This window comes from Rana temporaria, chromosome 2 (genome assembly GCF_905171775.1).
Source record: "Rana temporaria chromosome 2, aRanTem1.1, whole genome shotgun sequence".
Taxonomy (NCBI): domain Eukaryota; kingdom Metazoa; phylum Chordata; class Amphibia; order Anura; family Ranidae; genus Rana; species Rana temporaria.
Genome location: NC_053490.1, coordinates 499688050 through 499701337, shown reverse-complemented (window position 1 = coordinate 499701337; position 13288 = coordinate 499688050). Strand labels below are relative to the sequence as shown.

General features: G+C 48.5%; 1 protein-coding gene across 5 annotated transcripts in view; it reads left to right on the top strand.

Moving 5' to 3' along the window:
- Positions 1–13288, top strand: part of GRIK1 (glutamate ionotropic receptor kainate type subunit 1) — a 581617-nt gene that overhangs the window by 233097 nt on the left and 335232 nt on the right. For all 5 annotated transcript variants that reach the window (XM_040338856.1, XM_040338854.1, XM_040338852.1 and 2 more), the window contains exon 3: positions 4081–4338. In XM_040338856.1, the coding sequence (XP_040194790.1) occupies positions 4081–4338 (258 nt within the window). The remainder of the gene's footprint in view (positions 1–4080; positions 4339–13288) is intronic.

Sequence of the window (13288 nt, the reverse complement as noted above, 5' to 3'; positions counted from 1 at the left end):
TGCGGATGGTACAGGGGAAATCAAAAGCTGCAGAGGGGGGGACAGGAGGTCAGAGGCTGCGGAGGGGGACAGGAGGTCAGAGACTGCGGAGGGGGACAGGAGGTCAGAGGCTGCGGAGGGGGGGGGGGGGCAGGAGATCAGAATGCTGTGGAGGGGGGAACAGGAGCTCAGAGGCTGCAGAGGGGGAACAGGAGGTCAGAGGCTATGGAGAGGGGACAGGTCATAGGCTGCAGGGGGGGCAGGAGGTCAGATGCTGTGCAGAGGGGGAACAGGAGGTCAGAGGCTGTGGAGAGGGGACAGGTCATAGGCTGCAGAGGGGGGAACAGGAGGTCAGAGGCTGCAGAGGGGGGAACAGGAGGTCAGAGGCTGCAGAGGGGGAACAGGAGCTCAGAGGCTGCAGAGGGGGAACAGGAGGTCAGAGGCTATGGAGAGGGGACAGGTCATAGGCTGCAGGGGGGGCAGGAGGTCAGATGCTGTGCAGAGGGGGAACAGGAGGTCAGAGGCTGTGGAGAGGGGACAGGTCATAGGCTGCAGAGGGGGGAACAGGAGGTCAGAGGCTGCAGAGGGGGGAACAGGAGGTCAGAGGCTGCAGAGGGGGAACAGGAGGTCAGAGGCTGCAGAGGGGGAACAGGAGGTCAGAGGCTGCGGGGAGGGGACAGGTCATAGGCTGCAGAGGGGGGGACAGGATGTCAGAGGCTGCAGAGGGGGGGCAGGAGGTCAGAGGCTGTGGGGAGGGGACAGGTCATAGGCTGCAGAGGGGGGGACAGGAGGTCAGAGGCTGCGGAGGGGGACAGGAGGTCAGAATGCTGTGGAGGGGGGGAACAGGAGGTCAGAGGCTATGGAGAGGGGACAGGTCATAGGCTGCAGGGGGGGCAGGAGGTCAGATGCTGTGCAGAGGGGGAACAGGAGGTCAGAGGCTGTGGAGAGGGGACAGGTCATAGGCTGCAGAGGGGGGGACAGGAGGTCAGAGGCTGCAGGGGGGGAACAGGAGGTCAGAGGCTGTGGGGAGGGGACAGGTCATAGGCTGCAGAGGGGGGGACAGGAGGTCAGAGGCTGCAGGGGGGGCAGGAGGTTAGAGGCTGTGGGGAGAGGACAGGTCATAGGCTGCAGAGGGGGGGACAGGAGGTCAGAGGCTGCAGGGGGGGCAGGAGGTCAGATGCTGTTGAGGGGGGAACAGGAGGTCAGAGGCTGCAGAGGGGGAACAGGAGGCCAGAGGCTGTGGGGAAGGGACAGGTCATAGGCTGCAGAGGGGGGGACAGGAGGTCAGAGGCGGCAGGAGGTCAGAGGCTATGGGGAGAGGACAGGTCATAGGCTGCAGAGGGGGGGGACAGGAGGTCAGAGGCTGCAGGGGGGGCAGGAGGTCAGATGCTGTTGAGGGGGGAACAGGAGGTCAGAGGCTGCAGAGGGGGAACAGGAGGTCAGAGGGGGAACAGGAGGTCAGAGGCTGTGGGGAGGGGACAGGTCATAGGCTGCAGAGGGGGGGACAGGAGGTCAGAGGCTGCAGGGGGGCAGGAGGTTAGAGGCTGTGGGGAGAGGACAGGTCATAGGCTGCAGAGGGGGGGGGCAGGAGGTCAGAGGCTGCAGGGGGGGCAGGAGGTCAGATGCTGTTGAGGGGGGAACAGGAGGTCAGAGGCTGCAGAGGGGGAACAGGAGGTCAGAGGGGGAACAGGAGGTCAGAGGCTGTGGGGAGGGGACAGGTCATAGGCTGCAGAGGGGGGGACAGGATGTCAGAGGGGGGGCAGGAGGTCAGAGGCTGTGGGGAGGGGACAGGTCATAGGCTGCAGAGGGGGGGACAGGAGGTCAGAGGCTGCAGGGGGGCAGGAGGTCAGAAACTGCGGAGGGGGACAGGAGGTCAGAGACTGCGGAGGGGGACAGGAGGTCAGAGGCTGCGGAAGGGGGGGCAGGAGGTCAGAATGCTGTGGAGGGGGGAACAGGAGGTCAGAGGCTATGGAGAGGGGACAGGTCATAGGCTGCAGGGGGGGCAGGAGGTCGGATGCTGTGCAGAGGGGGAACAGGAGGTCAGAGGCTGTGGAGAGGGGACAGGTCATAGGCTGCAGAGGGGGGGACAGGAGGTCAGAGGCTGCAGGGGGGGGGAACAGGAGGTCAGAGGCTGCAGAGGGGGAACAGGAGGTCATAGGCTGCAGAGGGGGGGACAGGAGGTCAGAGGCTGCAGAGGGGGGGACAGGAGGTCAGAGGCTGCAGAGGGGGGGCAGGAGGTCAGAGGCTGTGGGGAGAGAACAGGTCATAGGCTGCAGAGGGGGGGGGACAGGAGGTCAGAGGCTGTTGAGGGGGGGACAAGAGGTCAGAGGGGGAACAGGAGGTCAGAGGCTGTGGGGAGGGGACAGGTCATAGGCTGCAGAGGGGGGGACAGGAGGTCAGAGGCTGCAGAGGGGGGGCAGGAGGTCAGAGGCTGTGGGGAGGGGACAGGTCATAGGCTGCAGAGGGGGGGACAGGAGGTCAGAGGCTGTTGAGGGGGGAACAGGAGGTCAGAGGCTGTTGAGGGGGGAACAGGAGGTCAGAGGCTGCAGAGGGGGAACAGGAGGTCAGAGGCTGGGGGGGGGCAGGTCATAGGCTGCAGAGGGGGCGGCAGGAGGTTGCACGGGGGTAGGAGGTCAGATGCTGTGGAGGGGGGAACAGGAGATCAGAGGCTGCAGGGGGGCAGGAGGTCAGAGGCTGTGGGGAGGGGACAGGTCATAGGATGCAGAGGGGGGGGGGGGACAGGAGGTCAGAGGCTGCAGGGGGGGCAGGAGGTCAGAGGCTGTGGGGAGGGGACAGGTCATAGGATGCAGAGGGGGGGGAACAGGAGGTCAGAGGCTGCAGGAGGTCAGAGGCTGTGGGGAGGGGACAGGTCATAGGATGCAGAGGGGGGGGAACAGGAGGTCAGCGGCTGCAGGAGGTCAGATGCTGTGGAGGGGGGAACAGGAGGTCAGAGGCTGCATGGGCGGTCGGAGGGGAGGAGTTTAGACGCTGTATGGGCGGTCAGGAGGTCGGAGGGGGAAGGAAGGAGTTCAGACGCTGCCTGCAGCCTGCAGGGAGGGAATGTAGGAAGACTCAGAGGCACAGGCGTGTGCAAGACCTCACCTCAGTGAGCGACGCGCATTTTAAAAATGGCGCCGCTCGGCGCCGTCGTGTCACTGCGCATGCGCCCGCATTCCCGAAACTTGCCGAGCCTGTACGAGCTTTCTCGTGCACGGCTAGCTTCGGAACGGCGCTGAGCCGCTGGCGCATGCGCCGTTGCATGTAGGTCGGCCCGGCCGCAGCCATATTTCTTTCAGGCGCCGCTGCCCTCACAGCGGCCTCCAGGAACAGCCAGGCAGCCGGCCCACCGGGATTTTTCCCGCTATCCCGGTTGGCCAGTCCGGCCCTGCCAACGGCCGGGGAGCACCAATTTTCCAAAGCCGGGCACCCCTTCCATAGACTCCCACGGTAAACGGTAATTTCTCTGGTGAATTTGGGGACCCGGTACCGGCTGGTTGTAGGTCCCCTGGACCCAGATCTTGGCACACATGTAGCCCCATTTCTCCTTTACAATTGTGCAAAGTTTGTTGTCTGGGGGACCTACGGCTGGGGAGCACCGATTTTGCAAAGCCGGGCACCCCTTTCATAGACTCCCATGTTAAACGTCAGTCTAGTCATGGACACAGTGAGGCATGGGCACAGTGAGGCATGGGCACAGTGAGGCATGGACACAGTGAGGCATACTCATATACACAGTGAGACAAAGTGAGGTACAGTGAGGCACCCTAGGCTTATACTCGAGTCAATACATTTTCTTATTTTTTTGTGGTAAAATTAGGTGCCTCGGCTTATATTCGGGTCGGCTTATACTCGAGTATATACAGTAACCATATTGCTACACTTAGAGGCTCCTCTCTTCTTTTTTATACTCAGCTGTGACATGACGCTACTCTTATATCAAGACATTGCTTGTATATCAAGGCAAAATGTATTAAAACATTTTGCTTGTCTTGCAAAACCCTCTCAAACCGAGTTACTCTCAAACCAAGGTTTTACTGTATATAAGATTAATCTTAGAAGCATAACTAGATGTAGCTAACCATAATTGTCTTTCATCCTCAGCATGCGACCAGTTGGCTCTTGGTGTGGCTGCATTGTTTGGACCATCACACAGTTCCTCCGTCAGTGCAGTCCAGTCTATCTGCAACGCTCTAGAAGTTCCCCACATCCAAACGCGATGGAAACACCCGTCAGTGGACAACAAAGACACGTATTTTATTAACCTTCACCCTGACTATGCTGCCATCAGCCGAGCTGTGCTGGATCTGGTCTTACACTACAGCTGGAAGACTGTGACTGTTGTGTATGAAGACAGCACAGGTATTGTGGAAGCTTAACATGTTTTTTTTATTGGATTATCTATCATATTCACAGGCTATACAGTTAAATTGGCATTTGGCACTGCTTACCACCATGACCTCTGGAGAACCTGCTTTTCAGCAGGTCTTTGATTAAAATCAGCCCTATACCTTTGTCACTGTATGAAAGATCAGTCTTTTCTCTGATTACAATCTCTATGGGCTTCTATAACAAGGCAGTGCATTGAACAATGATGTACTGTAACTATAGAAACCAGTCAATTCAAAGCAACATAGACAGTTTGATTGGCTGCTGTGGGTAATTGCACTTTTCCGGCTGCCCTTTGCTTTATTAAAGCCCAACTCCAGGAAGCTTGAAAATGATTCCTCGTGGTGGGGCTCCATCCGCACTGCAAGACTCGATGGCTTGTTTAATCTACACAAGGGAAGAAGTGCTTTTACTTTCCTGCCCTCCCCCTTCCTAGACAGCACTTCCCAACGCTTTGACATTGGACTATTCTTCAGTGTCGGGCTGCATTGGTCTTGATATCGTAAGAATTTTAGACCACTGGTGCATAGGAAATATGTTTCTGTGGGGACTAGTCTAGCAGTGCAGAGGATCAGGTCAGTAAGCTCCCACAAACCTAAACAAGCAATTAAAGGAAATCTAAAGGTAAAATAAAAAAATAAAAAAATGTCATACAATGGTTTTGCACAGAACAGCCCTCATTCTCCTTGAGTTCCCCACCAGCACTCCTCCCTCCTTCCCCCTTCCGAGTGCTCCCATAGCAAGCTGTTTGCTATGGGGGCACTTGTGTGTGTTCACTACTGAGACGACTCTGTATGTCCATTGACACACAGAGCGCAGCTCGGCCCCTTTCCTTCTCATTGACTATGATTGACAGCAGTGGTAGCCAATGGCTATCACTGCTGCTTCTCTGTCCAGTGAGGAGAGAGAGAGCCGAGAGAGCCTCTACTCTTGTGCACATCGCTGGATTAAGTATAAGGGGGTTGGGGGCTCCTTACAGAAGGTTTTATACCTTAGTGCATAGACTCATTAAGGTAAAAAAAAACTTGTCCATTTAGAGCCACTTTAACTATTGGAGTGCACTTACAGCCCCACTGCATGGGATATTTTTTCCAGTTTCCTAGACATGTGGTTTAAAGGGAGTGAAACCCTGTTCACATATGTACCTAATACTCGTTCACATGGGGGGGCTGGGATCTGGGAAAACCCCCCACCCACAGACCCGACACCCACAGCCCAGGGTTGTCCCCAAGGGTTGGCCCTCGTCCCCATCAACATGGGGACAAGGTGCTTTGGTGTGGGGGCATGTTGAGGGCATGTGACCTTGTATGTTTCAGGGGGGGCGACAAACGAGCACCTGACCTGCCAGGCTGCATGCTCAGATAAGGGTCTGTTATGGATTTTGGGGGGGACCCCACGTCAGCCTTTGTTTTGAAAACTGTACATCTTGGCATGTAGTTTTATTTTAAATTTTTTTAATAGCCAGGTCTGGCAAATGTAACCGCAAGTCATTTTAAATGGGATTTTTTTCTTTATAAATGTCAGTTTTTCTGTAAAATGCTCTGTATATGCTACAAATGCACCACTTTACAGGCACATTAAGGGGACCCCCCAGGCATGATATTTAAAGAATTTAAGCATCATTAAACCCCTTTATGCCGACCTACGCAAATTTTCGGCCTCGGCTTGAAAGGGGTGCACCGGGATGATGCTTTTTAGAGCAACGGTCAGCTATCTTGGGACAACAACTGATGCGGCTAACAGCTCGCCTGTTATCCAAAGAAGCGGGAGGGGATGTCCCCCTTCTCCCGCTGCCTTCCGCAGCATTCCTGTGCTCTCCCGTCCCAGTGGGAGGCCCGAGCGACCAGCCGGCTCGTCCGCTGGCTGGCCAGAGACCCAAACAAAGCCAGAATCGGTTTTAATCAGGTCCCGGATCTAGTATCCGAAAGCGATGTCATGACATCACTTCTAGTTTATGGAAGATTTAAAGGCGCCAAATCAAACAAAACTTACAGCATTAAAAAATGTGGCATTTTGAATACTTTTAAATGCAAAGGAGAAATTTGGGACCTTATAGATAAAGAGTACCTGTAACTGATTATTACTGTCACAAGGGATATTTACATTCCTTGTGACAGCAATAAAAATGATCAGAATTTTTTTTAAAGGGACAGTGTAAAAATTAAAAATAAATCATAAAATAAATAAGAAGGAAAATTGTAAATTTAAAGCGCTCCGTCCCTTCGTGTTTGTGCACAGAAACGAACGTGTAGCACTAAGGCTGCATTCACACCTAGGCGTAGGGCGTACAGGCGTTTTTACAGGCGATTTTTACCGACGTTTTTGTCGCGCGTATATGCGCGTTTGCGCGCGTTTTCGCACAGTGGCGTTCGACGTTTTTGTACTTTGTCTTTTTCCATATTAGCCAATAAGAAAAATGATCATCCCTGACATCACTTGTTGCTCTCCTAGGAATTTTTTATCCTATTATCTCACTATGGTAAGTTTGCTGTTTGCAGACTTTACCTTTTTTATCCTTCTCCTTTATTCTATCCCAGTTCGGGTACAACTGAGTGCCAATCTCGTCCCATGCCCTCCTCCGAACAGTTCGCAGATGTAGGCAGGATGACTAATGTCATAAAGGACAGGGTGCTGCTTTACCATGCTGATGAATTTTTCAGCATCCACGCCAGAAAGGATTTCATCCAATTCAGCCTCCATGCTGCAATGCTGCTGGACTCCAATGTATTTTTACAAATAAAAATGGTGATTTGTGGACTTCCTGTATGATATTATGTACTTTTTTTTCCATTTCCTGTATTGGATTTCAGCAACACAGGCGTCAAAACGCTTGTACAAGCGCGTGTTTACGCGCAATACGCGCGTATCAGGCGTTTTACATTGACTTCAATGTAAAAAAAAAACGCTCAAATACGCGCATATCGCGCGCTAGGAGCGACAAAAAAGGGTCCGGAACTTTTTTGAGCTACAGGCTACAGGCTACAGGCGTTTAGGCGTTCAGATGTGAACCATCCCCATTGCCTTTCATTACTTTTCGTCCCTCTGGCGTTTGTGCGCGTCGCGCTACAGGCGTAAAAACGCCTAGGTGTGAATGGAGCCTTACTCCCGGAGGAGCTGCTGAGTATTTCGGGCAGCATGTTACCTCTATATCTTCGCCGTCCAGGGTAGTAGAAGAGAGTTGAAAAAGTTCAATGTTCACACTTTACACTTCTTTTTCTAAGATTTATTTGCAGAACTTTTAAGTGGATCTAGCCAAAAAAATGCATAAAGCACAGGGCGACTAACTACTGTGAATGCAACTATTAAAATGTACCAACGTTCCGATAATATGGAAATGGAAATTAGTCTGGACTACTAGAATGGACTTTTGACGGTACAAGTAATGAATGTAAAAAATCTATAAATATTTAATCATGAAAAAAGATATACAAAATTTCGTAAAAAAACAGTACATTATCAGCATATTAACTCAGTACATATTATAAAGAATATTACAAAAAAGTTTATACTTATGCAAATATACTCATGACATGAGATCATATAGCACAGGAGAGTGAATATAAACTTGTAATCCTTGAAACTGAGTTTGATATGCGGAATGGTAAGTCTTGCTTTTACTCTCGACATGTTTCGCGTCCAGGACGCTTTATCAGGAGCATAGAGGTAGGTTAAACAGGTCTCCGCACAGCTTTGTGGAACAGACCGTTAATAATAAAGTATGGTATATACAGCGTTGTTGCCTAAACAGCCTATTAGGGCATGTTTTAGGTCTTTTAAAACACTGTTGTATATGATGGTAAAAAGCTTTGGCTGACGCACGTTTGGTTGAAAGGTGGAAGGTAGGCAACCGGTTATCCCATCCAAAGTCCCTAAACCGTGTCCCTGGAACGGATGTATCTCCAAATGTTGAGTCAGTTGGACATCAAAGGGGAAGAAATGACAGGGTAGAGGATAGTAACCCCAGTACAGAACAGGAGATAGTCCCTTGACTAGTGCAGTATTTATCTTGATGTCCAGGGAGCAGGCATTCAGCCGGGACCAGTGAGGAGCATGGAGGAGATGATGTGTCTGTGTTGCACTAACACGTACAGCCTTTCAACCAAACGTGCGTCAGCCAAACCTTTTTACCGTCATATACAACAGTGTTTTAAAGGACCTAATACATGCCCTAATAGGCTGTTTAGGCAACAACGCTGTATATACCATACTTTATTATCAACGGTCTGTTCCACAAAGCTGTGCGGAGACCTGTTTAACCTACCTCTATGCTCCTGATGAAGCGTCCTGTACGCGAAACATGTCGAGAGTAAAAGCAAGACTTACCATTCCGCATTTCAAACTCAGTTTCAAGGATTAAAAGTTTATATACACTCTCCTGTGCTATATGATCTCATGTCATGAGTATATTTGCATAAGTATAAGCTTTTTTGTAATATTCTTTATAATATGTACTGAGTTAATATGCTGATAATGTTCTGTTTTCACAAAATTTTGTATATCTTTTTTCATATACTCTTTTTTTTATGAATAAATATTTATAGATTTTTTACATTCATTACTTGTACCGTCAAAAGTCCATTCTAGTAGTCCAGACTCATTTCCATTTGCATATTTTCAGAACTTGGTAAGGAAAGAAGAAGTGGTTGAAGGGGTGAAAGGGTAAACAAGTAGATAGGTTCAGGTGTATAATCCCAATTCGGAAACACTCCTGCTTCCAGCAAACAGTTCTCGTCGCCACTCTAGCCAGAGTGGGTATTCTTCACCCGGTCAGGTCCCTCTCACTGGCTTGCAGCCTGAATGGCGCACAGAATAAAACAGTCTCTGCCACAGACCTTCCTTTACGAGGAGACACTTTCGGTCCTGAATCCCCTTAACACAGGATTCAGCACCCGGATCTCTCCAGATTCACTTCTATAGAACTCAGATCTGACAGGCGATCACTATCAAGCCTCTCAGTGTATAGTACATCCTTCGATGAAGTTTCCAGGCCTCCTTCCTCTAGGACAGACAGCACAGGATCACCTTGAAAGTGCAGACCCAGTCTGACTACTGGGCCTACTTAGACAGATCACATCCCCGGACCAACGTGGTCCCGGAGCCAGGATTTCAGGAACTAGCACCCCCGACCAGGTGGGCCACGAGGTGGTGGGACGACAGACCGACGACCGACGACGACGACGACCGACGACCTCCCCAGCATGCACAGCAGGACGATCACCCCCCCTGATTGGCTGCCGAGGGAGACACCCAATACACCCTGACTCTGCTGCTGCCACCCTTTGGCCTGGAGTGGTAATAACACCCCCAGGCGAACATTGGTGGTTACTCCCAGCACAGCCATGGCTGGAACAGAGGCTAAAATTAGCCAAAATTACACATGTCCGAGTCAACTAACACTCAGATCCCTTCTAAATTTAAAGCAGCGCCTGCCCAACAGGAGCAGTTTGCTGCAAACGCATACGTAAGTCACGCTCACAAATGTAAATGGTGTTCAAACTACACATGTGAGGTATAGCCGCAAAGCAGGGAGAGGCCGTCAGTGATGGGATAAGTGCTACTGACCGTCGGACGGGGGTGGCATTTTGTTTGCCGCCCCCCCCAAAAGAAATTCCACCAGCCACCACTGGCTTATACCATACCTAACAGTTACCAATAAAGAAATACTCACTAACAATATGAAAGCAAAGAGGTCTCTTAAAGTCTAACAATTGCTCCACTGTGAGCTGCTTGACATCATGGACATCTTCCAGCTTCAAAATGTACATAGCAGGATAAAATAACAAAGCATCCTATTTTAAAATCACTGTTAAAACTGGAACTTTATTATATCACACTGTTAGGCACGCTCAGAAGCTAAGGCACAAATGTATGACCTCAGGCAACGGACAGCAACTATCTGAGTCTAGATGTCTTAGCAGCCCTAAACTCAAGCTGAAAGAGTAAAGCTAAAAGGGAGGCAAATATAAATCTTCTATAAGTAAGCCTTTACATTAATAATTTTGGACTAAATGTTCGGGTTCTTGCTTAACCTAGGTGTGATTGGTTCTCTTCCATCCAGGCATGCACAGCAAGGAACGTAGTTATCTGAGGAGCTTGGCATCTTTATATTCAGTTTGTCCTCCCTTCAGTTTCCCTGCCTGCATACAACACTGTAATTGCTTCTGTTTTATAGGCACCATCTAGACTGACTAGGTTACCAAACATTTCAAGCTGCATCTCCTTTTTTAATATGATGTCCCCTATAGCGTGCAGAAGCCTCTCGAGGTTGTCAAAGCTCAAAAGTGCCTGCGGCTTCCTTAGTATGAAGGATTGGTTACCTTGATTCAATCACTGGTAGACCAAAGGTATATTATTGAGTCTATTGATTGACATCTTGTTAATGCTGAAAATGGTTCATCAAAATCTGCCATTTCCTGTTCTTCTTCATGTTACAAAGAGCTCTTGAAGGCACTCACGGAGTTATTAAAGTGCAGGAATCTTGTTTTCCTCTGTAAGGTGTTATGTAACACTGCAAGTCATTAAAGTTTATATTTATACCTCAAAGAAAGATGTCATCGATGCATCCTATATGTACAGTATAATTCATTTAAATGTATAGTTGTTAAAATTTGTAATTTTTTTTATTCCTTTGCATGGAAATTATAATATTCTTTGATCAGTTTTTAACTACGGATAGGAGTGATTACATACTTTATCAATGCTGTATCCTGGCCTAGGCCTTGTTCCTAGGCCAGGCCAATGGGCTGAGAGGCATATTAGTCTAGCGCCACCATAAAGCGGCCACACTGCTTCCAGTATGCAGGCGAACGGCATTCCGCAACTGTGGGGGGTGAAGCTTCAAATTTTGACTGTCCTATCATCCTGGACCACAAACCTTCCTCACTGTGCTATATGTTTTCTGCTGCACTATTGGCATGGTTATATCTTCTTAGTCCTCTCCATAAAATTATCAGAAATTTGTGATTAAAGTAGAACTATAGGCAACACTTTTTTTTTTCATTTTGGATAGAGTAAAAGGGGGGGGGGGGTTATAGCGCCTGTCAGTTAATTTTTTTTACCATCCCTGTCCCATTGCAGAGGTTTCCCTTCACTTCCTGCCCCATAGCCAAACAGGAAGTGAGTGGAAATCTATGCAAATTAAGGGAATCCATTGCCCCCCCCCCCCCAGGCCCTCAGAACTAGTGTCCCCACTTCAAAATTTTAGGGTGGGTCTTAAACAGAAAGGGGTGTGTCCTTGACAGGAAGGGGTGGGTCATATTTAAATTAGGGGGTGCACGAGTTTAGTCAGGCCTAGGGCAGCACAAAACCTAAATACACTACTGTACTTTATACTGTCTATACACACTTATTGAAAACTCAGGTTTGTGGATACTTGCAGTGCCAGGTTTTGGCAGCATGCATTATTTTATTGTGATTGACCCCCATTAAATTAATATTGTGATATGACAACACGTGGGCAAAAAAGGTAAATCTTGACAATTTATGGGCTATAAATGAGCAATTTCGATAATACTCAGGAAGCAAAAATTCAATACGGACAATACGTGGTCAACAAATGGTCAGTTGTTAAAAATTATAAGGGGTTTCTTGTTCATATATTCAAATGGTCAGTCTTTTTTCTGTTTTACGCATCACAATGCTGCATGATTTGGGTGAGGGTTAAGGCCCACACAAACCATGCAGGTCAGATATGAGGGTAATCTGTCCCTTTGGTCTCCTGAGATGTAAATCTAGTACTGGATACAGGTATTTAGAAAGAAGATGTAGTTACCTTTCAGAAGCCCAGTTTACCTTAGGCCTCGTACACACGACCGAGGAACTCGACGGGCGAAACACATCGTTTTGCTTGTCGAGTTCCTTGTTAGGCTGTCGAGAATCTCGGTGAGCCAAATTTCTCCATTCCCGTCAAGGAAAAAGAAGACATGCTCTCTTTTTGGCTCGACGAGATCCTCAACAGTTTCCTCGTCGAAATGTGTACACACGACCAGTTTCCTCGGGAAAAAAAAAAAAAAAACAGCAAGTTTCTTGCTGGTTTTTGCCGAGAAACTCGGTCATGTGTACGAGGCTTGAGTGTCTACGATGTTTGTTGGTCAATCTTACCATGAATGTCAAGGTAAAAGTCATCCCATCTATACTGGTACCTTATATACGGTACTTAGCTTTCTTGTATTGCAGTACTGGATTTCTGGGCTGAGTCAGTAACTCTACCCAATTAGAATCTGCAAGGAGGGTGTTTTTCAAACTGATTTCTCAACAAAATAAAGCATTTAGACATGGATGGATGAATGGGTTTGCTTTGCTTGTTTAAATAATTAAATAAATAAATAGTGTTTTCGGTTTGTGGTGCTAAGATAGCTTAGTTTCGCTTTAAGGCTGCATTTATACCTGAGCGTTTTGTAGCTCGAAGCCCCAAAACGGTATAGGAGAAAAAAAAATCAATTATTCTCTACGGAGTTGGTTCACATATGCACTCCATGTTGTCAGAAGCCAAACGCCTGAAGCTCAAAAAAGTTCCTGAGCGGATTGGGTAGATTGGTGCATTTTCTAAGCCTTTCTTTTTTACTATAGAAATGCATGAAAATTTGCAAATGGTGCATTCTTGAGCATTTTAGCTGCTTATTGTTGAATCTTTTTCTGCTCAAATGCAATAATTAAATAAAAAGAAATAATAATAATTGTAAATAAATACAGGCATACCCCACTTTTAAGTACACAATGAGGTTTATTTACTAAAGCTGTAAAGCACAAAATCAGGCTCACTTCTGCATAAAAACCAACGAGCTTCCAGGTTTTATTACCAAAACTTAATTGAACAAGCTAGGGTTAGAAGCTCATTGGTTAGTATTAGGGTTAGGGGTTAGGGTTAGGAGTTAATATTAGGGTTAGGGGTTAGTGGTTAGTATTAAGGTTAGGCATTACAGTT